The 26,776-nt window shown below is 54.1% G+C and overlaps 2 protein-coding genes and 1 long non-coding RNA gene across 3 annotated transcripts in view; 2 read left to right on the plus strand and 1 right to left on the minus strand.

Moving 5' to 3' along the window:
• Positions 1-14,823, plus strand: part of SYNGAP1 (synaptic Ras GTPase activating protein 1) — a 29,067-nt gene extending 14,244 nt beyond the window's left edge. The window contains 13 exon segments of the mRNA XM_008160056.3: positions 1,469-2,095; positions 2,199-2,343; positions 2,560-2,704; positions 4,132-4,368; positions 4,483-4,684; positions 4,837-5,015; positions 5,619-5,660; positions 6,030-7,104; positions 7,476-7,649; positions 9,298-9,509; positions 10,455-10,545; positions 14,093-14,176; positions 14,178-14,823. Coding sequence (XP_008158278.1) covers positions 1,469-2,095; positions 2,199-2,343; positions 2,560-2,704; positions 4,132-4,368; positions 4,483-4,684; positions 4,837-5,015; positions 5,619-5,660; positions 6,030-7,104; positions 7,476-7,649; positions 9,298-9,509; positions 10,455-10,545; positions 14,093-14,176; positions 14,178-14,240 — 3,276 coding nt within the window. The 3' untranslated portion in view covers positions 14,241-14,823.
• A 1,355-nt stretch (positions 14,824-16,178) lies between these two features.
• LOC129150498 (uncharacterized) lies at positions 16,179-17,169 on the minus strand. Its single transcript, XR_008557251.1, has 2 exons — positions 16,999-17,169; positions 16,179-16,815 (listed from the first exon to the last, which is right to left on the minus strand). It is a non-coding gene; the product is annotated as an uncharacterized LOC129150498 (long non-coding RNA).
• Positions 17,170-17,316: 147 nt separating this feature from the next.
• Positions 17,317-20,039, plus strand: ZBTB9 (zinc finger and BTB domain containing 9). The gene is made up of 2 exons (XM_008160055.3): positions 17,317-17,460; positions 17,628-20,039. The coding sequence occupies exon 2, from the start codon at positions 17,705-17,707 to the stop codon at positions 19,103-19,105; it is 1,401 nt and encodes a 466-aa protein (XP_008158277.1). The 5' UTR covers positions 17,317-17,460; positions 17,628-17,704; the 3' UTR covers positions 19,106-20,039.
• The last annotated feature ends 6,737 nt before the right edge of the window (positions 20,040-26,776 follow it).

Here is a 26,776-nt window from a genome sequence, read left to right on the forward strand (position 1 = left end):
AGGGGCCATGGATGAAAAGGAGGTGACCCCCATTTTTCTCCGAGTCCTTCATTTCTTTCCCCTTTCTTTCTACCTCCTCATCTGTTTCCCTGTGATAGAAATCATAGACTTAGGGAGTGGCTGGGGCCCCGAAGTGCTCTGGGCCATGTCTCCCGCAAGCAGAACTGCCCACCGATCCCCTGACAGGTGCTGCCCAGCCCCTGCTTGCCGTGTTTCTGTAGGACACACCCTGCCAGTTAGTGTGGTCTAGCCTCAGTTTGCCCTCTGTGAAACTGGTGGCCGTGGAGTTGGACCACATGATCTCTAAGGTCCCTTTGGCTCACAAGTTCTGCGAGTTGGTTCTTCCCAAGACTTATATTTCCCAGGAGAAATGCTCCCAGTTCCATCAGCTGTTCTCTGTACCCCATTTTTTCAGTGATTTCACAGGCTGGTGGCCCTCCTGGGGGAACCCTGTTTCTCAGTGTCCTTCTTAAAGAATTAGACCCAAGATGCTGATGCGCCTTGGCTGGTTCGCTCAGTGGTTAGAGTGCCAGCCTGAGGAGTGAAGGGTCACGGCTTCGATGCTGGTCAAGGGCACGTACCTCAGTTGTAGGCTCGATCCCTGGCCCCGGTCGGGGCACATGCAGGAGGCAACCAATTGCTGTGTCTCTCTCACATCAGTGTTTCTCTCTGTCTCTCCCCATCCCTTCCACTCTCTCTAAAAATCAATGGAAAAGATATCCTCGGGTCCGGATTAACAGCAAGAACAAAAAAAAAGATGCTGGATGTGGTCTAACCCTGCAGTCCCCTCCGCCTCCCCCCCCCCCCGCCCCCGCCCCCGCCCCCACCATGGTGCAGGTCACCTCAGCCTCCCAGGCTCTGGTGTCCGTTGTACCCCCAGGCCCTTTCACACCAGCTGTGTTGCCTCGCCCATCCTGTACCTATGCAGTTCTCTTATTGTTTAAAAAAAAAGTTCTGATTGTCTCTGAAGGACTTCCCAGTTCTCCCCTTCAAATTCTACTTTAATGTTTTTGGCTTATTATTCCAGCTTTTAAAACCTTTCCCGATACTGATGCCATTTCTTAGGTCTGCTGTAACAAATTGCCACAAGCAATTTGGGCCGCTTAAAACAACAGAACTTGATTCTCTCACAGTCCAGGAGGCTAAAAATCCAAAAGCAGGGCCTTGCCCCCCCCCCCCCCCCCCCCCGCCCCGGTGCGTCTCTGGTTCCCACGGCTCCCTCTCCATGTGGACGCCAGCCCGGGTCTAGGGCCCACGCTAACCCTGTGCGACGCTTCTCAGTGTGGTCATATCTGCAAGGACCCTATTTCCCAATAAGGCCCCCTTCGCAGGTTCCCAGAGAACATGAGCTCGCAGCTTTACGACCTCACACAGACTCCCTCTCACTGCCTCTCTGTATCTCCTCTTTCGATGTCTCTGTCCCTCTGTCCCTTCCCCTTTATCCGCCACGCCCACCCCACCTTGCCAGGACAACAGCCGCCGGGTGGACAATGTGTTGAAGCTGTGGATCATAGAGGCCCGGGAGCTGCCCCCCAAGAAGCGGTACTACTGCGAGCTCTGCCTGGACGACATGCTGTACGCGCGCACCACCTCCAAGCCCCGCTCGGCGTCGGGGGACACCGTCTTCTGGGGCGAGCACTTCGAGTTTAACAACCTGCCAGCTGTCCGAGCCCTGCGGCTGCACCTGTACCGTGACTCAGACAAAAAGCGCAAGAAGGACAAGGCGGGCTACGTGGGCCTGGTGACTGTGCCCGTGGCCACCCTGGCTGGGCGCCACTTCACAGAGCAGTGGTACCCCGTGGCCCTGCCGACAGGCAGCGGGGGCTCTGGGGGCATGGGGGGCTCAGGAGGGGGCGGGGGCTCGGGGGGTGGGTCAGGGGGCAAGGGCAAAGGAGGTTGCCCGGCTGTGCGGCTGAAAGCACGTTACCAGACAATGAGCATCCTGCCCATGGAGCTGTACAAGGAGTTTGCAGAGTATGTTACCAACCACTATCGCATGCTGTGTGCAGTCCTGGAGCCCGCCCTGAATGTCAAGGGCAAGGAGGAGGTAGCTAGTGCACTGGTTCACATCCTGCAGAGCACGGGCAAGGCCAAGGTGAGTGCTGCGCCGGCGGGAAAAGGTGACCTGGGAGCGGGCGCTCCTGTCTTCGTGAGGCTGGCTGTACGGAGGCTGACCCTTGGATTTTCCCGGGCCCCAGGACTTCCTTTCAGACATGGCCATGTCTGAGGTGGACAGGTTCATGGAACGGGAGCACCTCATATTCCGCGAGAACACGCTCGCCACTAAAGCCATAGAAGAGTACATGCGACTGATTGGTCAGAAATACCTCAAGGACGCCATTGGTATGGCCCACCCTCAGGTCTCTTCTTCCTAACCCTACCAGATGTCCATCCAGCCCTAAACCTGGCTACTCCAGACCCCAAGTCCACCCTTCCTCAGGCTTGATGCCTCTGAACCCAGAGTTTCTGGGTGCCAGCATCCAACCGCCTGGTTCTGAGATCCCCCCACCCAGCAGCCCCTGCCCCTGCCCCGGAGTGTGACCCCGCTGTGCTCCGCAGGGGAATTTATCCGAGCTCTGTATGAGTCTGAGGAGAACTGTGAGGTGGACCCCATCAAGTGCACAGCGTCCAGTCTGGCAGAGCACCAGGCCAACCTGCGGATGTGCTGTGAGTTGGCCCTGTGCAAGGTGGTCAACTCCCATTGGTGAGACTGGGAACGCTGGGTTGGGGGGCGGGGGAGCCGTGTGTTCATTTGTTCATCCATCTGTCCATCCTCAGAGAGGACTGAGGACCAGTTACGGGCAAAGCATTGGGGTGGGTGCGGTAAAAGCAGGCAGAGGAGTAGGGCCTGGCCCCTGCCTTTAGAGGACCTCCCGGGAGGAGTAGGGACAGATGAGACACATAAGAGCTGCAGAACAGTTGTAGGCTGTGTTAAGTGCCAAGTGAGGGTCCCCCCGTGTAATACAAGGTCAGGAAGGCAGGGCTTTGAGATAAAGCAGGGAAGGATTTGTAGAGGGGGTGCCCCCTGGGCTGGACTTTGAAAAGTGGGTCAAGTTCTGATGTTTGGATGGTGGGGAAAAGAAGACTTTTCAGGAGGGGCTGTGGACGAAGGTGCATGCATGGTGGGCAGGCCCAGGAGCTTCCAGGAGACAGCAGTTGGCACGGTTTGGTGGAGCAAATGGCTCCTAATGGAGAGTGGTGGGACAGGTGTCTGGACAGAGGGATTGGTACTAGAATCTGGAAGGCCTCGGTTGCCAGGTTAAGGAGTTTGAGGTCATTCGTAGGTTGTAGGTGATGGGATGCCGTTAATGGTGCTGATGCCAAGAAGTATGGTGACTGAGAAGTAGGTAGAGTGGGGGTGGGGGTGCTTGGAGCAGGAAGAAGGAAGTCCAGAGTAATTGGGGTTACAGTTGACCGGTCAGGCATGGGGATCAGATCCCGATGGGGTGCGGCAGGATATCGGAGAAGGGCTGCGGGAAAGACCCTCCGAGGAAAGGATCAGCAGCCGTTGTCAGCGATTGGAAAGGAGGCTCGTGTTTGGGAGACCTGTGGCCTCACTGACAGAACCGCGGAAGTCGGGGGCCAGTCGGGGGCCAATCAGAGGTGTGGGAGTGATGGTGAGCCCTGTTTTACCAGAAGCAGAGTTCAAGGTGTTAGTGGGACATTAAAGTGGAGCACGGAGCAGGAGATGGGGGCAGTGAGCTCTGAGCCATTGCAGGGACTGATCATGCCTCATTTCCCTGGAATTCAGAAGAGTTGGGGGGTCCGAGCTCCCTGTACCTCAAGTGACCCTCCATCTCTCTCCCATCTCTGTCTCTCCCTGGTGTCTGTTTTTCTTCTCTGCTCGTCTCTCTCACACGACCCGTCTCCCACGTGTCTCTCTCCCCTCGCCTTTCCTGCCCCTCCGTTTCTCTCCCCTGATCTGTCTGTCCCTCTGCCATAGCCCTCTTCTCCCAGCAGCCCCCCGTCTTCCCGCTGCGGCCCCTCCCTGCCTGTCTCTCACCTGTTTCCACACCCGCACCTCCTGCCACCTCCTCGGCATGTTCCCTGGAAGCTGAGGGTCTCTGGGGCTCAGTCCTGGTCTCTCTCTTTCTTTCTCTTTCTCTCTGTCTCCCCACCCCTTCCCCCCAGCGTGTTCCCGAGGGAGCTGAAGGAGGTGTTTGCATCTTGGCGACTGCGCTGCGCAGAGCGGGGTCGGGAGGACATCGCTGACCGGCTGATTAGCGCCTCGCTCTTCCTGCGCTTCCTCTGCCCAGCCATCATGTCGCCCAGTCTCTTCGGGCTCATGCAGGAGTATCCAGATGAGCAGACCTCACGAACCCTCACCCTCATCGCCAAGGTCATCCAGAACCTGGCCAACTTTTCCAAGTGAGGAGGGTTCGGGCTGGGTGGGCAGCAAGGGTGTCCTGCGTGCCCGAGGCCTGAGGCACGGTGGGTGAATGGCCTTTGGTGTGTGTGACCTCTGCCTGGGTGCCTCGGCAGGTTTACCTCAAAGGAGGACTTTCTGGGGTTCATGAACGAGTTTCTGGAGCTGGAGTGGGGTTCCATGCAGCAGTTCCTGTATGAGATCTCCAACCTGGACACGCTGACCAACAGCAGTAGCTTTGAGGGCTACATCGACTTGGGCCGCGAGCTCTCCACACTGCATGCCCTGCTCTGGGAGGTGCTGCCCCAGCTCAGCAAGGTCAGCGGATGCCCCTCTGCCCTGTCCCATTGTCTGCAGCCCGCCCCCTGCATAGCATGTCCGCCCTGCCTGCCCCCAGCTCCGCCCCCTCCCCCCTGAGGCCCGTGGAGAGCTGGGCCCTTAGCCCCCAGGTAACAGCCTTCCCCTTCCAGGAGGCCCTCCTGAAGCTGGGCCCACTGCCCCGGCTCCTCAATGACATCAGCACAGCTCTGCGGAACCCCAATATCCAAAGGCAGCCGAGCCGCCAGAGCGAGCGGCCGCGGCCTCAGCCCGTGGTGCTGCGGGGCCCGTCGGCCGAGATGCAGGGCTACATGATGCGGGACCTCAACAGGTGAGCACTGCGGGACCCCACACCTGAGTCCTGGGACCCCCACCATTCTGTTTCCAATACACTTCACTGGGCTCCACGTGCGCCTCTGTGGGGCTTGAGAGAAAGAGGAGCAGGTGTCGGAGAAAACGGGAAGGAGGCAGGTCCAGGCAGCGGCTAGGCTGGGAGAGCCCTCCAAGTCAGGCGGAGCGAGCCCTGGGGGCCCAGGGGGGTGAGCAGCCCCGGGAGTCCACTGCCCGCGCTGGCCTGCTTTGTCCTGCGCCCACGCCCGTCCTGAGCTGAGGTTCAGCCAGTGCATGTCGGATCAGCCATGTGGTGTCCGGTCGGCCGATCCAAAATACCTCTGTACGAGTTGGAAAGAAGCACTGCCCCAGCCCCCACCAGCCCCCACAGGCCTCCCACGACCAGGGCTGGGGAAGTCACACGCGGCTCCAGCAGGGCCTCCCCAGCCACCGCTCCGAAGGGTGGCGCTCGCCTCAGCGGCTGCTCATGGTGATGGCCACCCTGCTCATTCCTTGCCTGCCTCTCCCTCCATGACGCCACATCCGTGCCATATTCCCCACCTCTCTCCTCTGTCTGCTTGCCCCTCTTTCCATCTCTCTCCAGCTCCATCGACCTTCAGTCCTTCATGGCGCGAGGCCTCAACAGGTGAGGGGCTCTCCCCTCCCCCTCCCTCCTCTCCTGTCTCCCACTCCAGTGGCCTCCACCTTCCTTCGCTCGTCTCCTTCTCCATGCACCCTCATCTCCTCCATATCTGCCCAGACCTGCCCCTCATCCCTCCACTTGCTGCCCATCTCCCCTCCTCCCGGCCTCCCTCCGGCAGGGGTCTTGTCCTTTCCTTTCCCCACGTCCCCCTCCCACCCTCCCCGCCTCCCTGCCCAGAGCTGTTGCCGCCAGCTCTTAGCCTTCCCCGGAGGGTCCCGCTTTTCACCTCAGGGCCTGTGCCAGGCCACAGCTGGCTCCATTGCCAGCCGCCTTGGCCTCACCTGCTGCTGTGTGCCCCTTCCCTTCCGACAGCTCCATGGACATGGCTCGCCTCCCCTCCCCAACCAAGGAAAAGCCGCCCCCGCCACCGCCTGGTGGGGGGAAAGACCTGTTCTATGTGAGCCGCCCACCCCTGGCCCGGTCCTCGCCAGCGTACTGCACGAGCAGCTCGGACATCACAGAGCCGGAGCAGAAGATGCTGAGTGTCAACAAGAGCGTCTCCATGCTGGACCTGCAGGGGGACGGGCCCGGGGGCCGCCTCAACAGCAGCAGCGTGTCCAACCTGGCCGCCGTCGGGGACCTGCTGCACTCCAGCCAGGCCTCCCTGACCGCCGCGCTGGGGCTGCGGCCTGCGCCTCCCGGGCGCCTCTCCCAGGGGAGCGGCTCGTCCATCACCGCGGCTGGCATGCGCCTCAGCCAGATGGGTGTCACCACGGACGGTGTTCCTGCCCAGCAACTGCGCATCCCCCTCTCCTTCCAGAACCCTCTCTTCCACATGGCTGCTGATGGGCCAGGCCCCCCAGGGGGCCACGGAGGGGGCGGTGGCCACGCCCCACCTTCCTCCCATCACCACCACCACCACCATCACCACCACCGAGGTGGAGAGCCCCCAGGGGACACCTTCGCCCCATTCCATGGCTATAGCAAGAGCGAGGACCTCTCCTCGGGGGTCCCCAAGCCCCCCGCCGCTTCCATCCTTCACAGTCACAGCTACAGTGATGAGTTCGGACCCTCTGGCACTGACTTCACCCGTCGGCAGCTCTCACTACAGGACAACCTGCAGCACATGCTGTCCCCTCCCCAGATCACCATCGGTCCCCAGAGGCCTGCCCCCTCGGGGCCTGGAGGGGGGAGCGGCGGAGGGGGCGGTGGCGGGGGTGGCGGGGGCCAGCCGCCTCCGTTGCAGAGGGGCAAGTCTCAGCAGTTGACAGTCAGCGCCGCCCAGAAACCCCGGCCGTCCAGCGGGAACCTGTTGCAGTCGCCGGAGCCAAGTTACGGCCCTGCCCGTCCACGGCAACAGAGCCTCAGCAAGGAGGGCAGCATTGGGGGCAGCGGGGGCAGCGGTGGCGGAGGGGGTGGGGGGCTCAAGCCCTCCATCACCAAGCAGGTAGGTGAGGCTGGGAGGAAGGCAGGGAGGGCAGAGGAGACGGGTTGGGGAGGTAGGGGTAGATTAGAGTTTGTGGTCTGAACTTACAATTTTCTCAGCTCCTCCACTCGTTACACAAGTGTGTGCGAGTGCCCGCCGTGAGCTGTGTGCTGCTCCGGGCACTGTGACGTGGCAGTGAGCAGCAGCACACGGAGGTCCCTGTGCAGGGAGCTCGCACTCAGAGGCGCGATAGCGAACTTGCCCAGCAGTCACCGGCGGTCAGAGCTCGAGCAGGGGAACAGGGCGGGGCCCATCTCCTGGCCGTGCTCGCTCTAAATGCCCCCTGCCTTCTCCCACCTTCCCTCTCTGTGCCCCCACCTGCCCTGTCCCAGCATTCTCAGACGCCATCCACGCTGAACCCCACCATGCCAGCCTCTGAGCGGACAGTGGCCTGGGTCTCCAATATGCCTCACCTGTCGGCTGACATCGAGAGTGCCCACATCGAGCGGGAGGAGTACAAGCTCAAGGAGTACTCCAAGTCGATGGATGAGAGCCGGCTGGACAGGGTACGCCAGCCCCCGCAGCCCCAAGCCCTGCCCTGCCCTTGTCATTGCCGAGGGAAACAGCCAGGATCAGGTAGTTACGGTGGGAAAAAAGAAACACTTAACCCCCTGGCTTGAGAAGCCGTCAGTCTATTAGGGGAGACCAGATACAATCAGTCCATTGAGAATTCAGTTCCAACTCTGTTTTGTGGGTTATACACAGCGTAGCCCGTCTGGGGAGAAACAGGCTCTGTAGTAGGCGTCCCCCCCTGCTCTTGCCCAGGGAGAACAGAGTCAGGGCTCCTGGGACTGCTCAGGAGTGGAAAGTCACTTCCCTAGCAGCGAGCTGATCAGCTGGGCGGGGTAGAGGGGCTGAGATGCACTGTAAGCGACGTCCGCTTTGCCCAGTCACTGCCCCGGGCAGGGTGACAGAGGGCTGGTGCTGTAAAGTGTGTACCTGCCTGTGTGTGAAAAGACCATCCAGACTCCCAGCTGGCGGTGGCCCAGAGCAAAAGACAGCAAGAGCTCTGGGCGCACACAGTAGCTTAGCAGCACATTCCCTGGTGAAGCCATTGCTCCCGGAACCTGGCTGCAGGGTTAGGGTATAGGTAGGGAGCATATGGCTGCAGGGTTAGGGTATAGGTAGAGAGCATATGGCTGCAGGGTTAGGGTATAGGTAGAGAGCATATGGCTGCAGGGTTAGGGTATAGGTAGGGAGCGTATGGCTGCAACTGGGGGAGTAGAGAGAAGTTTCTCGGGGGAATTGGTGTTTGACGTAGGAAATGTTGGGACCAACCGAGATGGACTTGGTTAGCAAGCCCCGGGAGAGAATGAGCCCCGCTGGCCGGCCGGGGGAAGCATCCCTCCTTACCCAGGACGCCTGGCTGTGAGTGTGCTCGCCGAGGACGGGAAGACCGCCTCAGATCAGTGTTTCTGTTGGCGGTTCAGGTGAACGGTCTGTTGAGGAAGGCTCTCGACTGGAACCGTCCAGTAGGATTTTCCGCAGTGGTGGAACTGTCCTGTGGTCTCCACTGTCCAATGTGGTGGCCATAGGCCACGTGGCTGGTGCAGTTGGGGAAGTGAAGTTTTAATTTTTAGTGGTTACTGTATTGGACAGCTCAGCTCCCGACTTTAGAGCCAGTAGGGCAGATAGAATGACTTCCGAGCCCTTCCAGCCTCGGAATCCCACTTCATTATCCACAGAGAGGCATTCGTAGCTTCTCAGCCGGGACTCCCCTGAAGCCCAGACCCTCTGCCCCAGGGTGCAGCCTTCCTCCCAGCAGCCAGTGCCTCTCCTTCCTGGTCTTCCCAGGCTCTGTGGCCTGGGGTAGGGCTGAGGAGTCCCCTTAGCTTTAAATTCAGGGTGTGTCTGAGAGTCTGTTTAGGTTCCTGAGTGGGGCCTCACGTGTCCAGGTGCACGTGTGAGGACATGCACATACCTCTCGGGTGTGGGAGTCCGTGACCATGCTCCATTGTAAGGGATCTTCAGCTCCATGGTGGGGCCTTCAAAAAAGCGGGTGTGTATATGATAATGGCAGGAAGGGCCTGAGGAGGTGGTTGGGATGTCATCCCCAACCCGGCAGCAGCTGTTCCTGGCAGGCAGGGCTGGGCGGGGTGGTGGGGTGAGGGCAGGGCGCCCCTCACAGTGCGGGGTCGTGTGCCCGGCGGGCAGGTGAAGGAGTACGAGGAGGAGATCCACTCACTGAAGGAGCGGCTGCACATGTCCAACCGGAAGCTGGAAGAGTATGAGCGGAGACTGCTGTCCCAGGAAGAACAGACCAGCAAAATCCTGATGCAGTATCAGGCCCGACTGGAGCAGAGCGAGAAGAGGCTAAGGCAGCAGCAGGTGGAGAAGGATTCGCAGATCAAGAGCATCATTGGCAGGTGAGGGGCGGCCCGGGGAGGGGTAGCCAGGGAGAGCTTGAGGTTGAAGAGAGCCCCAGACCCCAACTCCAGACACTGAGGAAAGCCCACCCTACACTTACCCCCCAGCAGGGAAGAAGCCCCTGCTCAGTGTAGTAAGTGTCCCTGATAGAGTAACTTCTGGCGCCCTTGGGAAATGTGCCGTTACCGTCCAACCACCGCTGTGTTACTTCCCACCCAGGCCGTGATAGTCACCTCAAACCTAGTCAGGGATCCTTGTCCAGAGCAGCCTCTGACCATGCCATCCTGGGCCCAGGCTCGGCAGGTGTTCGGTAGAAGAGGAACACCCTTCTTTTACAAAGTCTGCCCATTCTCAGCTGCTCCAGGAGCCCTGGGCTCCATCCAACGGAGGAGTCTCAGCGCGGGGCTCAGTTATCCTGAGAACTGGGAGGGACCCTGGGCCTCACTCCATTCAGCGCCAGCTCCATTTTGATTCATTCTTAAAGTGTTTTTGAGTAGCATTAATTAGAAGAACAAGGCTTCATTGGAAACTTTTTTGAAAACCATTGCTCTGATTGCCGTCCGTTATCAGAAATCACCTTGAGGATCCCCACCAAAGGCAGAGAGATGCTGGGATAATAATGATTGTAGAGGACATCAGGGTGAGGGGCATCAGGGGCTACACAGGAGGTGGAATGGGGGCATGAGAGCCAGATCTTCAGCCACAGGGGGCCGGGAGGGCGCTGCCCTGAATGGGAGCAGCCGGCCTGGGGTATGTGGATGGTAGACGCTCAGAAAGCTGTCCTTAGGGGGATGTGAGGGTCCCTGAGCAGAGGGTGAGTAATGGACAATGGAGGGATTCTGGGCCAGGGGAGGAAGGTGCCCGAGAGCTGCATGGTGCCCGGGTCAGGAGTTCCCTGGGCAGTTAGTGCCCGCCACTAACCCCACTGAAGCCCGTCCCTTCAGGCTGATGCTGGTGGAGGAGGAGCTGCGCCGGGACCACCCCACCATGGCTGAGCCACTGCCCGAGCCCAAGAAGAGGCTGCTCGACGCTCAGGTGGAAATTACAATGTCATTTATCTTCTCCGTGTCCCATCCCCATCCATCCCACGGTCCTTCGTGCTCTCACTGCACCAGCTCCCCAGCCCCATTGACGTCTGTGTGTCCACTGGCTGCCCCAGCAGCCCCTCAGTGACCCATCTTCATCCCATCGTCTGTGCCTTTGTCACTCCTGGCCGTGTCAGCCCCACCCCCTGTGCCTCCCCGCCCTGTCTTTCCCACTTCAGTCTGCGTCTCAGGACCTGGGAGAACCTCACCCTCCGCCCCAGACCACTCCCAGCTCCTGGAAGCCCTGCCCTCCTGGGCCCGCTCCTGTCCAGTCCGGGAGTTCAGCTTCCTTGGAGCTCTTCTTGGCGGTGGCTAGCCCTGGCCTAGACGCTGCGTTCACTGGAACAGAGCACAGGGCGCATGGCTGCTAGTCCCCCAGGCTCTGGATGGGGCCCCGGGGACGTGGGGTCTCCATCCTCTGTTCTCATGGCTCCCAGTTTTCCTGGCTCCTGGGCAGCCCCTGCACAGTCCTCCTGGCTCTTCACAACTTGAGCCCTCCCACCCTTCAGCTCTTCCACCCTCGGGTTTAAGTCCAGCCGCCTCCGGCCCTCACACCTGACTGCTCTCCACCTCTCTGCTGCCCTCCCTCCTCTCACCAGCTGCCCTCCCTCCTCTCACCAGCCAGCTTTAGGACCTCCCTCCTGCACTCTTGCCCCTTGCTCTCCCCGAAGTCTGCTCACTTTCCCACCACGCTCTTCCTCCTGCTCCGCCGGCCAGGCTTCCCACCCCCCAGGCTCCTGACCCCATGACCCCACTCTCTCCCCCTGCAGCTCCTCATCAGGTAGTTCTCCGGGTTGCTCTTTGACCACGGGCGGAGGACACAGGGGGAGGTGACTCCGGCACTGCAGGTTGGTCACTCCTGAAGCCCACTCCCCTCCGACTCTCCGCAGCCTTCCCCCTCACTGTGGCCCCCTCACTGCTGCCCACACCTGGGAACCTCCACAGGCCCCGCCCCTGATACCTCCTGCATAGACCTCAGTGCTTCCCGCTGCCTCCCGGTCGGCTAGGTGACACCTTCAAGTGCCAGGCATCTGCCCTGGCGGCAGTGCATTCCCAGATCACACTCCCTTTCCCACAAACCCACCCTCAGCCTCCTCTTAACTGTCAGCCTCTCCCTCTTCCTCTCCAGTGTATGTCTGTCACCCCCATTTCACCAGAGCGTCCTTGGGGGTTGGGCTGTTGGGCGGGGGCTTGCTAAGGGGGAGCAGTGATGATGGGTTGGGCACCCTTGCTAGAGGGGCTGTTCTGACCACAGCAGGTAGGTTGGGGTTTCCTCTTCCTTACCTGACCCTCGTTCTCTACCCCCCTTCCTTCCCCCTTCACCCACTTCTCTCCTCCTTCTCCTTGCAGCTGTGAGGTAGAGGCATCTGGGCTCCTATTCGGCCCCGTTAGGTGGGAATTAGGAGGAGCTCGTTAAGTCGGGGAGCCCCTGGGGGCCTGGAAAGACTGCTGTTCAGATGTCAGGGCAGTAGGCAGGGTGAGTGGAGCAGGAGGAGCAGGGAGCCATGACAGGCGTTAGCGCGCCGACTGGCCCGTGTGGCGTGCAGCTCTTCTAGATGAGATCCTGGGCTCCGTGGCCATGTTGATTCCCAGACGGGGTGCCGGGCGCAGCATGTTCAACAACCGCCGTTCTTCCTGGCAGAGCTCACATGCGCCCCCTCTCCCGCCACCCAGTGGCCTTGCAGACACAGTCCCACCTAAAGAGCTCGTCAGGGGAACCTGTGGCCGCTGACAGCGTTTCTGAGCGCCTTATTTTCCGTGGGCGAGGCCTGCAGCGGGCAGTGGCTCCTCGCACTGTCGCTAGCTCTGCCTGCCCAGCCTCTCTGTCAAAGTCTTAGTGGTCTGTAAACAGACGCTGAGAGGCACCAGGGGACCTCACCATGGAAAGGACTCCTGCAGCAAAAATGAATAATGGCACCCCAATTTATGTACTTTCTAAATGGGGTCCGTGGGGGCGTGGGGGCATGCCCGGCAGCCACGCAGAGGAACGGGCATCTAAGGTTTCTTCTTTCCCTGCCGCCCGCCATCCCTCCCTTGCTGGCTGTGGAAAGCGAGAGAGGCAGCTTTGCTTATGGCTGGGGTTCTGGTGGCTTCTGAGAGGGGAGTCTGATTTGGGAGGGAGAGCTGAGTTGGGAGCTTCTACCTGGGAGGATGTTGTATCCTTCAGACAAGGTCAGACATAACGGGCCAGGCCTAACTGCCCTGTGGCCCCGGAAATAGTTTGGAAGCTTTTGCTAAAGCACTTTTAGGTACTGGCCCCTCTACAGCTCAGCCATTAACTTAAAAATTAATTCTGTGCCTGTTTCAGTTTCTGGTTGGTGGAAACAAAATTTATTGGGGGACAGACAGGCTTCCTGCCTCAAGTGGGCAGGAGGCAGGGGCCCAAAGCGGGCTGCCCTGTGCCTGTATTTGTTAGGCAAGTGAGCACCCAGACGCCTCGTGCCTCCTCCTCTCCCCGCAGACGGCCGGAGCCAGGCCGGGCCGGAGCAGGAGCCGGGCCGGAGCAGCGGGGGTGATACAGGACCAGGGATGGGAGTAGGGTCTGGTACCCTCACCTTTAATGGAGCCCAGGGAGAGGGAGTGAAAGGAACGCGGGGGTGGGAAGGAACGAAGCGTTTGTGCTTCCTGTGGCTGCAGAGGTTGGGGCCTGCTGTGTCTGCAGGGCTCCCAGGCTGTTGTGGTTAGAGAGAGAGAGAGAGAGAGAGAGAGAGAGAGGGAGAGAGAGAGAGAGGCAGCCCTCCCACGTCACTTCCCTGAATCCCCTTCCTTTCCCCCCAGTACAGTTAAACCTCTCTAATTTGGAATGTTATATTTGAGAAGATGGCTACTCTGAATAAGTGACAAAACTGAATGACAGTGTCTATTTAATGAAATGCATGTCTTCAAATATATACAGTAAGTAAACTCCAATGAATAGGCTTTTCTCCTCGCGCCCTCAGGGAGCATGCGTTAATGAATAGATAGGACTGAAAAGTCTGTTTTCTGGTATAGGTTAAATATTCCTCCCACAGACACATTGCCACTATTCATTTGCTTAGCACACCCTTTCTTCATAGATAAAGGCAAACTCAAGCCCCGTTTTTATTCAAATTATGAAAAATTCCAAATCCATGGGGGTTTGGATTAATGAGGTTTGGCTGTACTGCCTCCCCTGTTCCCTCCACACAAAGTTCCTACCTTGGCTTGGGGGTGGCTGGGAGAAGGCTCCCAGAGGAGGCGGGCTGGGCCGGAGGAACGGGTGGGCGCGGGGAGGAACGTGCTTTTGAACTGGTGTCCTACCGTGACTCCTGGGGTGAAGGCCCTGTTAGGAGTCCCTGATCCCAGAAGAAGTAACTTCTCCTGAAGGTGAGAAATGCAACAGGAGCGGGTGTGCGGTGGTCCTGGGGGAAGAGGCCGGGGCGTGGGCTGGCTTTGGGGGGGCCACTGCGCGGGGCTGGCACCTGGGCCACTGCGATGCGTCTCAATAAGTCCGCGCTCTCCTCTTTGGTGTCTTGCAGGAGAGGCAGCTTCCCCCCTTGGGTCCAACAAACCCGCGTGTGACGCTGGCCCCACCCTGGAACGGCCTGGCCCCCCCAGCCCCGCCCCCCCCCACCCCGGCTGCAGATCACCGAGAACGGCGAGTTCCGAAACACCGCAGACCACTAGCCCACCCAGCATCACAGACCTCCTTGCCCATCACCCACCCCGGACGACACCGACCACCAGGACTGGACGTCGCCGAAGGACAGCGGGACTGCCTCCCTGAATGCTTCCTGGGGGCACCAGTCCCCCACCCCCACGCACCGTTTCCAGGAGGGAGAGCGGGGCCCTTAGCTGCCCCTCTTTTCTTCCTGTTGGGGTGCTGCCCCCTGTGATCCCCGAGGACCCTTGCCCCAGGACACCACCTGCCCCACACTGACCCCTTCACTCCGGGGTGCTATCCCCACCCTCTGCCTCATCGTTCCCCTGAGCACTGGGGGACAGACCCTCGCCCCCACCCTGGGGGTGTGGCACCTCCAAACTTTCAACTTCAGGGTGATTTTTTAGCAGTAACCAGAGCTGACAATCTAACTCCCCATCCATTGCCCCATTTTGGCCTCCCCTGTCCCCCTTGTTATGGGGAGAGGACCCCGGGTGAGGGGGCCCTACTACCCCTTGATTTCTCAGGAGCGTCTGGGGGGGCTCAGCACGCACAAACTCCTTCTCATCCTACCACTCAAATTTACTCCCTCCCCACTCAGAACCCAGATGGGGCGGAGGGGCCACCGGGGCAGGGTGGGGGCGGCAAGGGGGGAATGGGAGCCGTCTCCCCTTCCTCCCACACCTGATCTGCTCTTGGCTGGTCCCAGAGCGGGGTGAGGGGGCTGATGCCCCCCCCTCCCCCAGTGTGTTGGGTGGGGTGGAATTGAGGTTAGGGTGAGGGGCTAGGGTTTAGGAGGGTGTGTATGTTGGGGAGGACAGACTAGCTGATCTGCCCTACCATGACACACAGTCCCCCCTGCCCCTCCCCTCTCTCTTCATGGTCTCTACTCCCAGGGGGATGGGGGAACTTACTCTAGGAAAAGCCATGTCTCTCTCCCCCAGGGTGGGGGGACCTGTGTGGAAGAGGGTGTTGGGGGCCTCTTTCCATGACTCTGTCCCCTGGGGGAGGTAGGACAGGGCTGGGCTACCCTCTCTTCTCCCCCCTCCCAATCTCCCTCCACCTCCCTCCCTCCCGCCAGCTCCACAATTTTTCGGTGTTTCTCTGTACATAGCTCTCTGGCGGGATAGGGGAGGTAGGATGGATGGGGTTTGGGGTGGGTAGGTCATGAGAGGGGAGAACCCCCTTATTGACACCCCTCTTCCTTGACTGCTATCCCCTACCCAGCCTTGCCCCCTCATCCCTTCTTGCGTTTGGTATTGAGACTTCGCAGACTCCACCCTTCTTTCTTTTGTATGGACAGTTCCCCTCTAGTCCCTCCCCCTGACCACATACACCCAGCCGGGGCCAAATTTATACTTATATAAAAGTTGTAAATATGTGAAATTTTATCCCTGTGCCCTTTCCTTGCTTTCCCAACCTCAGACCCTACCTGGGATCCCCCTTTCTCCTCTTATTTGGCTGTTGTAATTATCTGGGGTTTGTACTGTACATATCTGGGGTGTGTGTGTGGGGGCTGGGGGCAACCCCTGTGTACAGAGCTTCCTAGCCCCCTCCCCCATGCTACCCTCCCCCCCCACCCTAAGGGTAGGGAGATGCATCTCCCTATCAGTTTTATTTTGTTTTCTCGTTTTCCCTCCCTACCCACCCCCACCCCCAGCCTTCTCTACCCCCTACCACTGTCCCTTTTTCTCCACTCCCAGCCCCATTTCCTTTTTTTCTGGAGTGTGTGGTGAAACTGAAAAATCATGTTTAATAAACGGAGATTGTTCTTTTATTTCTCTGCTGACTTTCCTCAGCTGGGACCTCCAGGACCAACAGGGAGATAGACCTGCTTTTTGAAAGGAGACCCACAGCCAGGAGAAACTATCCCTGTGCAGTACCACTCTCCCAGCCAGCCAGGCTTCCTGTTTTAGAGCAGGGTATTAAAAAAACCACACACAAAATTCGACTGAGTAAATGTGAAGATCTAATTGGCTTTATTCACTGATTCATGAATTGGGCAGCATCCCATCCAGCAAATAGCTCAGCCCAGCTGCAGAAAAGAAATGGTTTTAAAGGTGGAAAAAGGAAATTACTGGCTAAGAACGCACTGTTTTAGACAAGGTCGCCCTCGGCAGCACGGAAGGGGTCTATCAGGTAACCCCAGGCTGAATAGTTAAAGGTTACATTCCAGGGAGAAAGTGAAACTCCAATTAGGTTAAGTGTTAAGTCTTTGTTTGAGACATGGGCTTGGCACAATGACTCCATTTGGGGCTTGCTGTCTGTTTTTTAACAGGGTTTTGCACTGGCCAAACCCAGTCTAGCTCTCCCCTCCCCACTGCCCCACTTAACCCCAAGTAAGGAGGCCAAGGAACAGGAGCATTATTTGGTAAGATTCCAAGTCTCTATCTACAAGCACCCTTTAAAGAAAATAGTTACCACCTGGCAGGCGTGGCTCAGTGGTTGAGCATCGACTTATGAACCAAGAGGTCACGGTTTGAATCCCGGATTCCTGGGCTGTGGCGGCGTTGTGGGCTCCATCCCCGGTGTGGGGCCTGCAGGCCGCAGCCAATCAATGATTCTCTTTCATCATTGATGTTTCTACCTCTTCCTTCCTCTCTGAAATCAATAAAAACGTATTAAGTAAAAAATAGAGAAAGTAATTACCTAGAAATAAGGTTTCATTGCTGGTTAAAATGTCCCCAGGCGGGAGGGAGGAAAGAACATGGTTCCTTAGCGAATTGGGTTCCAATCCCAGACCTAGCACTTGCCAAGCGGAGGAAACAGGATGGCAACACCTACCTCGCAGGGCGGGTGGGCTCAGGGGTGATGCGGACAATGCCCAGCCTGCACAGCAGGTGCCCACTTGGTCTCGCCCTCTTAGCACCTAGCGGGGCGCGGGCGCCACCCCAACACCAGGCGGCTCCCCAGTCGCCCCTCCGACTGCGCGCGGCTCCTCGGAGGCTACTCGCCGCTGCGGCCAGCACCGCCCTCTCGCCGGCGCAGCCTATCAACACGGGGCTCGTGGGCTCCAATTGGCTGCTGCTAGTCCCGCCCACCGCATCCGGCGTTGGCGTCGGGGAAGGCGGCGGCTTCCGGCCGGGACGGCGCGGTAGCTACTGAGGTGCTGTGGCTGCACCGCGGTGCTCGCGGCTTCCCGGGAGCTGGGCCCTGTGGGCAACGCGGGGGCAACGGAGCGGCGGGCCGGTCGGGCTCTGGCTGGAGGACCCCCCCATCTTCTTACGGGCCCTGGAATTAAACCCGGTTGGTGTTGGTTGGTTGTTTTGTTCGTGGGGGAGTGCGCGGGACTGGTCTGACTGAAAAGTTCCCGCGGGTTGGGGGGTGGAGGGGGTAGGGAAGGCAGGTGGTGATTGAGGCAACGCGCTCTCCTTATTCAGAGCTGCTGTGACCCCCGTCTCTTTCCTCCACAGCCTTCACCCGGCGTGAGGTCTACCCCTGCCCCTCATCTCCTGGATTCGATCCTCTGGGATCTCTTTCCGTGGAGGCCATGGATACCTCGACACCTTTGCCTCCCGTCCCCCCGTCCCCGAACTGCAACCCAGCCCCACGGACCATCCAGATCGAGTTCCCTCAGCATAGCTCAATGCTTCTGGAAGCCCTGAACCGGCACAGGCTAGAGGGGAAGTTCTGTGATGTGTCCCTCCTGGTGCAGGGCCGGGAACTTAGGGCTCACAAAGCGGTGTTGGCCGCTGCCTCTCCTTACTTCCACGACAAACTTCTTCTGGGGGATGCCCCCCGTCTCACCCTGCCCAGCGTCATTGAAGCTGATGCCTTCGAGGGGCTGCTCCAGCTCATTTATTCAGGGCGCCTGCGCCTGCCGCTGGATGCTCTCCCTGCCCACCTCCTTGTGGCCAGTGGCCTCCAGATGTGGCAAGTAGTAGATCAGTGCTCAGAGATTCTTAGAGAATTAGAAACCTCAGGTGGTGGAATTGCAGCCCGTGGAGCGACCCCTTATCACACACTTCTTTCCACTACATCATCAACAGGAGGTTGGTGCATTCGCTCTTCCTCTTTCCAGACTCCTGTGCAGTCTTCTGCTTCTACCCAGAACCCCGTTGGAGGGGAGGGGAGTGAACTGGGAGAGGTGTTACAGATTCAAGTTGAGGAGGAGGAGGAGGAAGATGATGATGATGATGAAGACCAGGGGTCAGCAGCACTTTCTCAGACTCCTCAACCTGCCAGAGTATCAGGGGTTCCGCACTCTCATGGGTCCCACTCACTGCCCATGTCTGCTACTCCCCGTAGGCTTCCAGAGGAGGAGAGTGCACCACTTGAACCTCCTGCCCTTCCTTCTGCACTGCCCCCCAAAATCTTCTACATTAAGCAGGAACCCTTTGAGCCTAAGGAGGACATAACCGGAAGTGGAACTCAGTCTGGAGGAGTAACGGAGGAGACCACAGTGTTTCCTAGAGGAGGCGCTGAAGGGAGCGAAGAGCTGGGGTTCTTGCCGCCCTCAGGAGTAGGGGCAACCTCTGGAGGAGGCGGTCCATCCTGGAAACCAGTGGATCTTCATGGGAATGAAATTCTGTCAGGGGGCGGGGGACCTGGGGGAGCGGGGCAGGCTGTTCATGGGCCTGTGAAACTAGGGGGGACACCCCCTGCAGATGGAAAATGTTTTGGTTGCTTGTGTGGGAAGCGGTTTGCAGTGAAACCTAAGCGTGACCGGCACATTATGCTGACCTTCAGCCTCCGGCCCTTTGGCTGTGGGATCTGCAACAAGCGCTTCAAGCTGAAGCACCATCTGACAGAGCACATGAAGACCCACGCGGGAGCCTTGCATGCCTGTCCCCACTGCGGTCGTAGGTTCCGAGTCCATGCCTGTTTCCTTCGTCACAGGGACCTGTGCAAGGGCCAGGGCTGGGCCACTGCTCACTGGACTTACAAGTGACTGTGAGGCCATATACTAACTTCTAGGACAAGAGAGCCACTGCTGCTGATGGATACTTACCCTCACTGCCATGGCACCCCAATCATGGATCTTATAATCATGCCAGGAGGATATATTATGGACCTCTTGTTCTTGGGTATGGACCTCAACCTGGCAGATTTGGAAACTTAGAATTCTCATCTTACTGCAGGTTTTTACTAATCACATTACAGAAAAGTGGTTTACAGGCCATATGTAAATTGGTCACTTGCTGATAATAGATCTTTTCATACAGGGAACCAGATTTTAGATTAGAAATTTAATTGAAGAGAGAAGAGTTAAAACAAAAAAGACATAATGATAAATGTTTCATTCAGTCTCCATGAGGAGTTAAAGGAGCTGGTCTCCATCTAGGGATATGTTTGATTTTGAGTTCTAGTGATTCAGGGACTGAGCTCTAGTTTTTCTTTCCCTTACCATTGCTGAAATGTGAGCCGAGTTCTTTTTTATATACTTTCCTTATTATGTCTTTCCAGAAGCCCCTCAGATGATAACTTGCTTTTTTACCAGTAGATATCTTCCCAACACCTTTATTTTTATGTTGTAGTTGAGCACTTTAACAAATTGAGCATTCCATGTGTCATTACTAGAACTCTCTTTTAATAGAGGGTATTCCTTCAACAGCCTGTGCCTCTTGTCTACTTCTGACCATCACTAATCACTCATATATTGATCACAGTGATTGGAATGTGACCAGGGAACTCAGGAGATGGCCACTGACCTAAAATGCTCTCAAGGTAGCACCACTACTCTGAACAAGTGGCTTTGGTCAGAGACGGGCTGAGACAGCACATACTGAAGGCTAGAGAGTAACTGCATAGTGGGACCACACCCCCACCTTTTCCATCCCTACTTGCACATGACAAATAAACTTTGTCCTGGAATTGAGAACTGACAGTGGACTGGACTGAGTAATTTCTGTGGGAGAGACAATGTGAAAACAGAGTTGCCAAGACTTGGATGGGTTTTGCAGCTGGGTTATGCTGATGGGGAAAGAATGGGATAGTCTCACACTGGTGCAGAGAAAACTATTCTGGATTTCTGTGGGCTAGATTCTAGGCCCAGACCTGCCACTGAATAACCTCTGGTAAGCTACCTTATCTTTCAGAGTCTGAACTGTTATTTTTATTTTTCTTTCTGGGGTGGTATCTCCGAACTAGTTCTCTTTCTTATTCTTTTTTTTTTAAATCTATTTTTATTGATTTCAGAGAGGAAGGAGAGGGAGAGAGAATAGAAACATCAATGTTGAGAGAAAATCATCTATCGGCTGCTTCCTCCATGCCCCCTACTGGGGATCAAGCCCACAACCCAAGCATGTGCCCTGACTGGAAATCAAACTGGCCTCCTCAGCCACGCCAGCTGGGCCCTCTTCCATTTTTTGTTTGTTTTTAAAGGACTTGTTTCACATGATCTTTACCTATAATGTTCTCCAATTTCATATATTTTGTATAATGTTTAGTTTGCTCTACAAACATTTAGTGCAAAGCACTGTGCCAGACCCTGCTTTATACTCTGCTCTCGAGGAGTTCACAGCTACTACTGAAGCTAGACAAATAATGACAGTGTAGTGTGATAAGTTCATATAGTGGACAGGACAAATTCCTGTAGTCGCACAAAGGAAACTGAGCCAAGACCTATTATAGGTCAGCAGAGGTTTCACAACTCCATGTGCCAGACTAGTATGGCAATGGTGTGGATGGCTGAACTAATGTAGAAATGGTAAACATGAGTTCAAATGACAACTTTACTTCCCTAAAGCATGTTCCTCAAAAGTGGCTAAAAAATGTGACTTTATGGCTGAAAAGGTAAATTGTAGCTGGTATCTATCAGCCTCTCTAAAAGAGCCATGCCATGGTACCATTAAAAGGACTGAACACATTGGGAAAGGGGTCAAAGAGTAGGCTCCAATCTTCAATCTATTGTAATCCCACCCACCTGTCACTCTTGGCACACATCCTGTTGGTGGCTATATCCATTGGCCAGGATCCTCAGGTTGCATGCAACGGAAGCTGGCTCTAACTAACTTAATCAGAACAGGAATCTATGAAAGGATGTGGGGTGGCTCCTGAAATGGAAGGAAGGGATGAAGGACCAGCCTTTGGACGGATAAGACCTGGGTCAGATCTGAGAGTCCAGGGAGGAGGAACTCCTGGAAGTCTCTTTAGGTCATATGTTTTGGGGTGATGAACTAGTCATTCTTATTCCTTGTGTCACTCAAGATTAAATTTCCCAGATAACAACTGTGAGCCTCAGATCCACCCTCTGGCCAGAGCACCTTGATCATGTGTTCCCTCAAAGTAACAGAGTGGGCATGGGATCCTCAAGGGGCAATTGAAGTCATGGGATAGACGAGTAGGGAATAGTTGCTGATCAGATCACAGGAACACAGACCCACCCCACAGTCTCCACATGTTGCCCACTTTGGGGTCCTTAAAGCCTCAGATATACTTGGCACTTAATAGGTATTCAAGATATGTGAACTGCCCTGGCTGGTTTGGCTCAATAGAGCGGTCTATGGACCAAAGGGTCACAGGTTTGATTCTTGGTCAAGGGCACGTACCTCAGTTGCAGGTTCAATCCCCTGCCCCAGTTGGGCATATTCGGGAGGCAACCAATTGATGTCCCTCTCTCCCCCGACCCCCTTCCACCCTCAAAAAAAAAAAATCCTCAGGTGAAGATTAAAAAAAACAAAAAGATATGTGAACCTGCCCAATTTCCACCTCTGCCCTCCGAACTGAAGGCAGAATTGTTTCCTCCCTCTCCTTAATCCCTGTAGCACTTTGTTATTACTCTGTAAAGCCAGTTACAGCACCATGTTAGCCCTGGCTGGTGTTCTCAGTGGTTAGAGTGTTGGCCCCCACACTAAAGGGTTTGAGTCCCTGGCCCTGGGAGGCAACCAATCATGTGTCTCCCTCCCTTACACTCTCTACCTCTGTCCTTTCCTCCTTTAGTGGAAGAGATGTTCCTACTGTCCAAGGCTCACCCCCTCCCAGAACCTTGGCTCTTATACTTATCCCCTCCTTCTTGTATCTTCACTCTGTGTAGTTGCCATTTGCAGTTAATCATGCTCTTAGAGTGTGAGAATACATGTAAAATGCTTAGGACAGTGGTCGGCAAACTCATTAGTCAACAGAGCCAAATATCAACAGTACAACGATTGAAATTTCTTTTGAGAACCAAATTTTTTAAACTTAAACTTCTCCTAACACCACTTCTTCAAAATAGACTCGCCCAGGCCGTGGTATTTTGTGGAAGAGCCACACTCAAGAGACCAAAGAGCTGCATGTGTCTCTCGAGCCGCAGTTTGCCGACCACGGGCTTAGGACAATGCTTTACACTCAGTAAACTCAATAAATGTTAGCTATTATTATGAAAGAACATTCGTCAGTTACACCTTTACTGGGGTCAGTTCTCTCAGGGAGGAATCACTTACATAAAGAGAAAATGTTTTCAACTAAAAGGGAAAGGAGGCATACAGCACTCAGTAAGGATTAGATGTTATCATTGTTACTACCTTTTTCATAAGTTCTTCAAGGTTCTTTCACCCTCTTCTAACTTTATACACTCCTGGGTGATTTTTATCCTTTTAAATGCTGATGACTCTTAATTTTATATCTCCAGTTTTTCTGACCCCCAAACCCACTTAGATTTCTTTTTTCCTTCCTTCAACAATAAATGCAAAAGGTATCACAAGGGCTTGGGCCTTGGACTATCACTTTAAGAGACAAATATTTAAACCAGCTATGTAGATACTTCATAGACATCTCAAGCTCAACATGACTAAAATGCTTGGCCCCACCTCCAGCCAGCTGTTTCGCTGTTCCTTCCAGGTTTAGTTCCACCATCTACCCAAATGCCCAAGACTGAAACCTAGGAGTGTTCCTGAACATGTCTCACCTCACATACCTGTCCTACTAGTGCTGTTTCCCAAATATTTCCAATTGATGCATTCCTTCATTCTCACTACTGCTACTATAACCTAACTCGTTGTCTTCTGTCTTTCTTCCCTCTATTTTTCACTCTACAACAATGGCCAGAGTGATCTTTCTAAAGCAAGTAAGTACTGTTACACCAACTCTTCAGCTGAAACCTTTCATTTGCTTCCTCTTGCTCTTTCATAGTCTCCTCACTCATTACTTTCTCCCCTAGGCCTCTGCTGTTTTCCTCTGCCCCTCATGCTCATCTCTCTACCTAGAATAGTTACCTACCTAGAAATAGCCCTCAGTGGGCTAATTCCTCTCGTTAGTTATCAGCTTAAACATCACTTCCTCTAGAAAATCATCCTTATCATTAGGGCCTCTGCTATGTGCTCCACTAGCTCTTATTTTCCCATATCCTGAGACTCTTGGAATTTTCATTATTCAGTAAATATTTGCCAGCTATCCACGATTACTCATATGTAGTTGCTGTTCTAGGCATGGCGGACATTGCTTGCCTCATAAGATTACATTCCAGCGCTGCAAAGGAAATAAACTAGGTAGTAAGGTGGAGAGTAAGAGAAAAGGAAGGCATACTGTGCGCATTGATCTAGTATCCAAAGGAAAAGAAAGACCCAGAGCTGCAAAGCTGGGCAAGGAAGGTGTCCCATTAAAGTGTTTAGCAGATGTGAAGGCCAAGAAAGAAAGGGGTTGGATATTTGACAAGGAAACCAGTGGACCTGGAGAGGAATGAGCTGTCTTAAGTTTGGGCTGCTGTAACACTGCATAGACTATGCTTATAAACAACAAGTTTATATCTCACAGTTCTGGAGGCTGGGAATTCCAGGATCAAGCACCCGCAGGTTCTGTGCTGTGAGGACCTGCTGATGGTTCATTGACTGTCGTGTTCTCGTTGTAGCCTCACCTGGCAGAAAGAGAAAGGGAGTTATCTGGGATGTCTTTATAAGAGCACCCGTCCTATTCATGAGGGCTCCACCTTCATGACCTAATCACTTCCCAAAGGCACCGCCTCCTAATACTATCACATTGGATATTAGGAATTCAACATATAAATTGGGATGGGGGGATACAATCATTAAGTCCATTGCAGATTGATTAAAGAGGCAGGCTGGGGCTGGATTATCTAAAGCCCTGCAGATTGTGATGAGGAATTTCGATTTTATTCTAAATACAATGGAAAGGCAATAAAGAGTTTAAAGTAGCCCTAGCTGGTTTGGCTCAGTGGATAGAGCGTCAGCCTGTGGACTGAGGTGTCCCGGGTTTGTCGGGTCAAGGGCACATACCAGGGTTGTTGGCTCGATCCCCAGTAGAGGGCGTGCAGGAGGCAGTTGATCAATGATTTTTTTCTCATTATTGATGTTTCTATCTCCCCCTCTCTTCACTCTGAAATCAATAAAAATTTATTTTTAAAAGAGTTTAAAGTAACATTTCAAAGAGTTTCCTCTGGTTACAGAATGAATATTGGGTCATTAGGGGACAAGAGTGGAACAGGGAGACCAATTAAGCTATTTCAATAGTGCAGAGGTGGTTAAAAGCAGATATGGAGAGAAGTAGATGGATTAAAACTATTATATTTGGAGGCAGGACTGACAGGACATTCTAACAGATTAATAGAGACATTGTGGGAGAGTAAAAAAATCAAGGAAGACTTCTAGAGTTTTGGCTTGAACAATAAACTAGAGACAATTTAATGAGTAGCAGATGGGAATAGAAGAACTTGGGAGTGGATCCAGGTTTTTGTTTGAATGTCTAGGAGTATCCAGTGGGCAGCCCAATGTACTTGTCCAGTATTCTTCTAGATCAGTGTTGGCAAACTTATTCTATAAGGGACTAGATACAAAATATTAGACTTTGCATGCCAAGAAGCAAAATCAAGGATATTATGTAATCACATAAAAATTAAAGAAAAAAATCACAAATTTTTTATTGACAGAATTCAAAACATAACTGAGTATATTTATTTTTTGGTAATACAGGTCTGCTGCTTAATTGGGATTCAAAGTTAGTGTTCCCTATCATCAAAGCTAATTGCAAATGTTTATCTGTTAATGCTGATCTGTAATGAGATCTTACATATTTCATCTTTGAAAATGTCTTCACACAGATAGGACTGCCAAATACTGATATCCAAGAGTATATGATCTTTTTGTAATCCTCACCCAAGGATATTTTTCCATTGATTTTTTTCCCCCCCTCCATTGATTTTTTTTAGAGAGAATGAAAGGGAAGGAGGAGGGGTGGAGGAAAGAGAAACATTGATGTGAGAGAAACATGATTGGTTGCCTCCCGAACTCACCCTGACCCAGGCCAGTGATTGAACCTGTAACCAAGGTATGTGCCCTTGACTGGGAATCAAACCCATGACACTTAGGTCCTTAGGGTGGTGCTCTAATCACTGAGATAAACTGGCTAGGGCCACGAACATATGGTTTTAATTGAGCATATTCAACACTTGAAGGGCATTTATAGAACTTGGTTATATTCTTCTCTTGATACTTGCCTTTTTTTTTTTTTGATACTTGCCTTTTATCATTACATTGTAGACTAATCACATCCAGTTGATGATTAAATGGAAGCTCCTCAATTGTGAAATTAGATATAGAATTTTTTTTGCACTTGCAGTGAAGTCCAGAAAACACTGCTGGGACTGTAGTTTGAGCTCAGAAAAATCTATCAGCTGCAAATTTCTGTGGAAATGGAGATCTTGCTTTTTGTTTTAACCTTTGATAGCACAGGAAGTATGCATAATAGCTTGATAATATCTGCAATTTAAACAACTTTAATGACTTGGCTGCAATATGTTTCACATATAACCACTGTTTGTTTTGTAATTTTAGATTAAATTCGTTAAGAAACATTACCACATCTGAAGCAAGTGTGCACTAACAGATGAATGGATAAACAGTGTGATATAGACATAAAATGGAATGTTATTTGCTGGAAGCTAATTCTAGCATGTCATAATAAATGCAAGAAGTTCATCAAAAGGTTGGTGGACCTTGAGCCTTCAGCAAGGGCTGAAGATACATATTATTGCCTACTGAAATGGCCGCAAGCATTTCCCCAAACCTGAAAAAGATGCATAAATGATTGCTTGCTGCCAGACAGCTGAGGGCATTTCAATCTACATGTTATTACCTGCTGCTGGCCAAACAGCTGAGCAGCCGAAGGCAGTTGCTCCAGACTGACAATGCCTACTGTATACCAAACCTTAACCTTGGATATGTATATCTACTTTTCTATAGGGCAAAATGTGGGAATAAAAAGAGCCCTGGGTCCAGAGATAGAATTTAGCTACTACAGCAAAGCTTCCTCTGGCTCCCCCATGGATTACAAATTTATATTATATTTCTAGTCTCTTTATTAACTTACTTGCAGCCTTTCTCCAGATTCCTGAACCCTCCTAGATGCTGGATATCACCCTCGCATTAGTTATTCAGTCTTAAGAAGGAAGAATATCCTAGCCCTGGCTGGTGTGATTCAGTTGGTTGGAGCCTCGACCTGTGCACCGAAAGGTGGCAGGTTCAATTCCTGGTCAAGGCACATGCCCCTTTATGAGCCCAATTCCTGATCAGGGTATGTGTGGGAGGCAACTGATCCCTATCTCTATCGCCCCTTCTCTCTCGAAAATCAATAAATAAAAGAAAAGGAAGGAAATTCTGAAAGAAAGGAAATTCATGTATATGCTACAATA

The sequence above is a fragment of the Eptesicus fuscus genome, chromosome 10 (assembly GCF_027574615.1).
Source record: "Eptesicus fuscus isolate TK198812 chromosome 10, DD_ASM_mEF_20220401, whole genome shotgun sequence".
NCBI lineage: Eukaryota > Metazoa > Chordata > Mammalia > Chiroptera > Vespertilionidae > Eptesicus > Eptesicus fuscus.

Coding starts and splice junctions, on each gene's coding strand:
- ZBTB9 (XM_008160055.3), top strand. CDS start 17,705: ATGGATACCTCGACACCTTTGCCTCCCGTCCCCCCGTCCCCGAACTGC.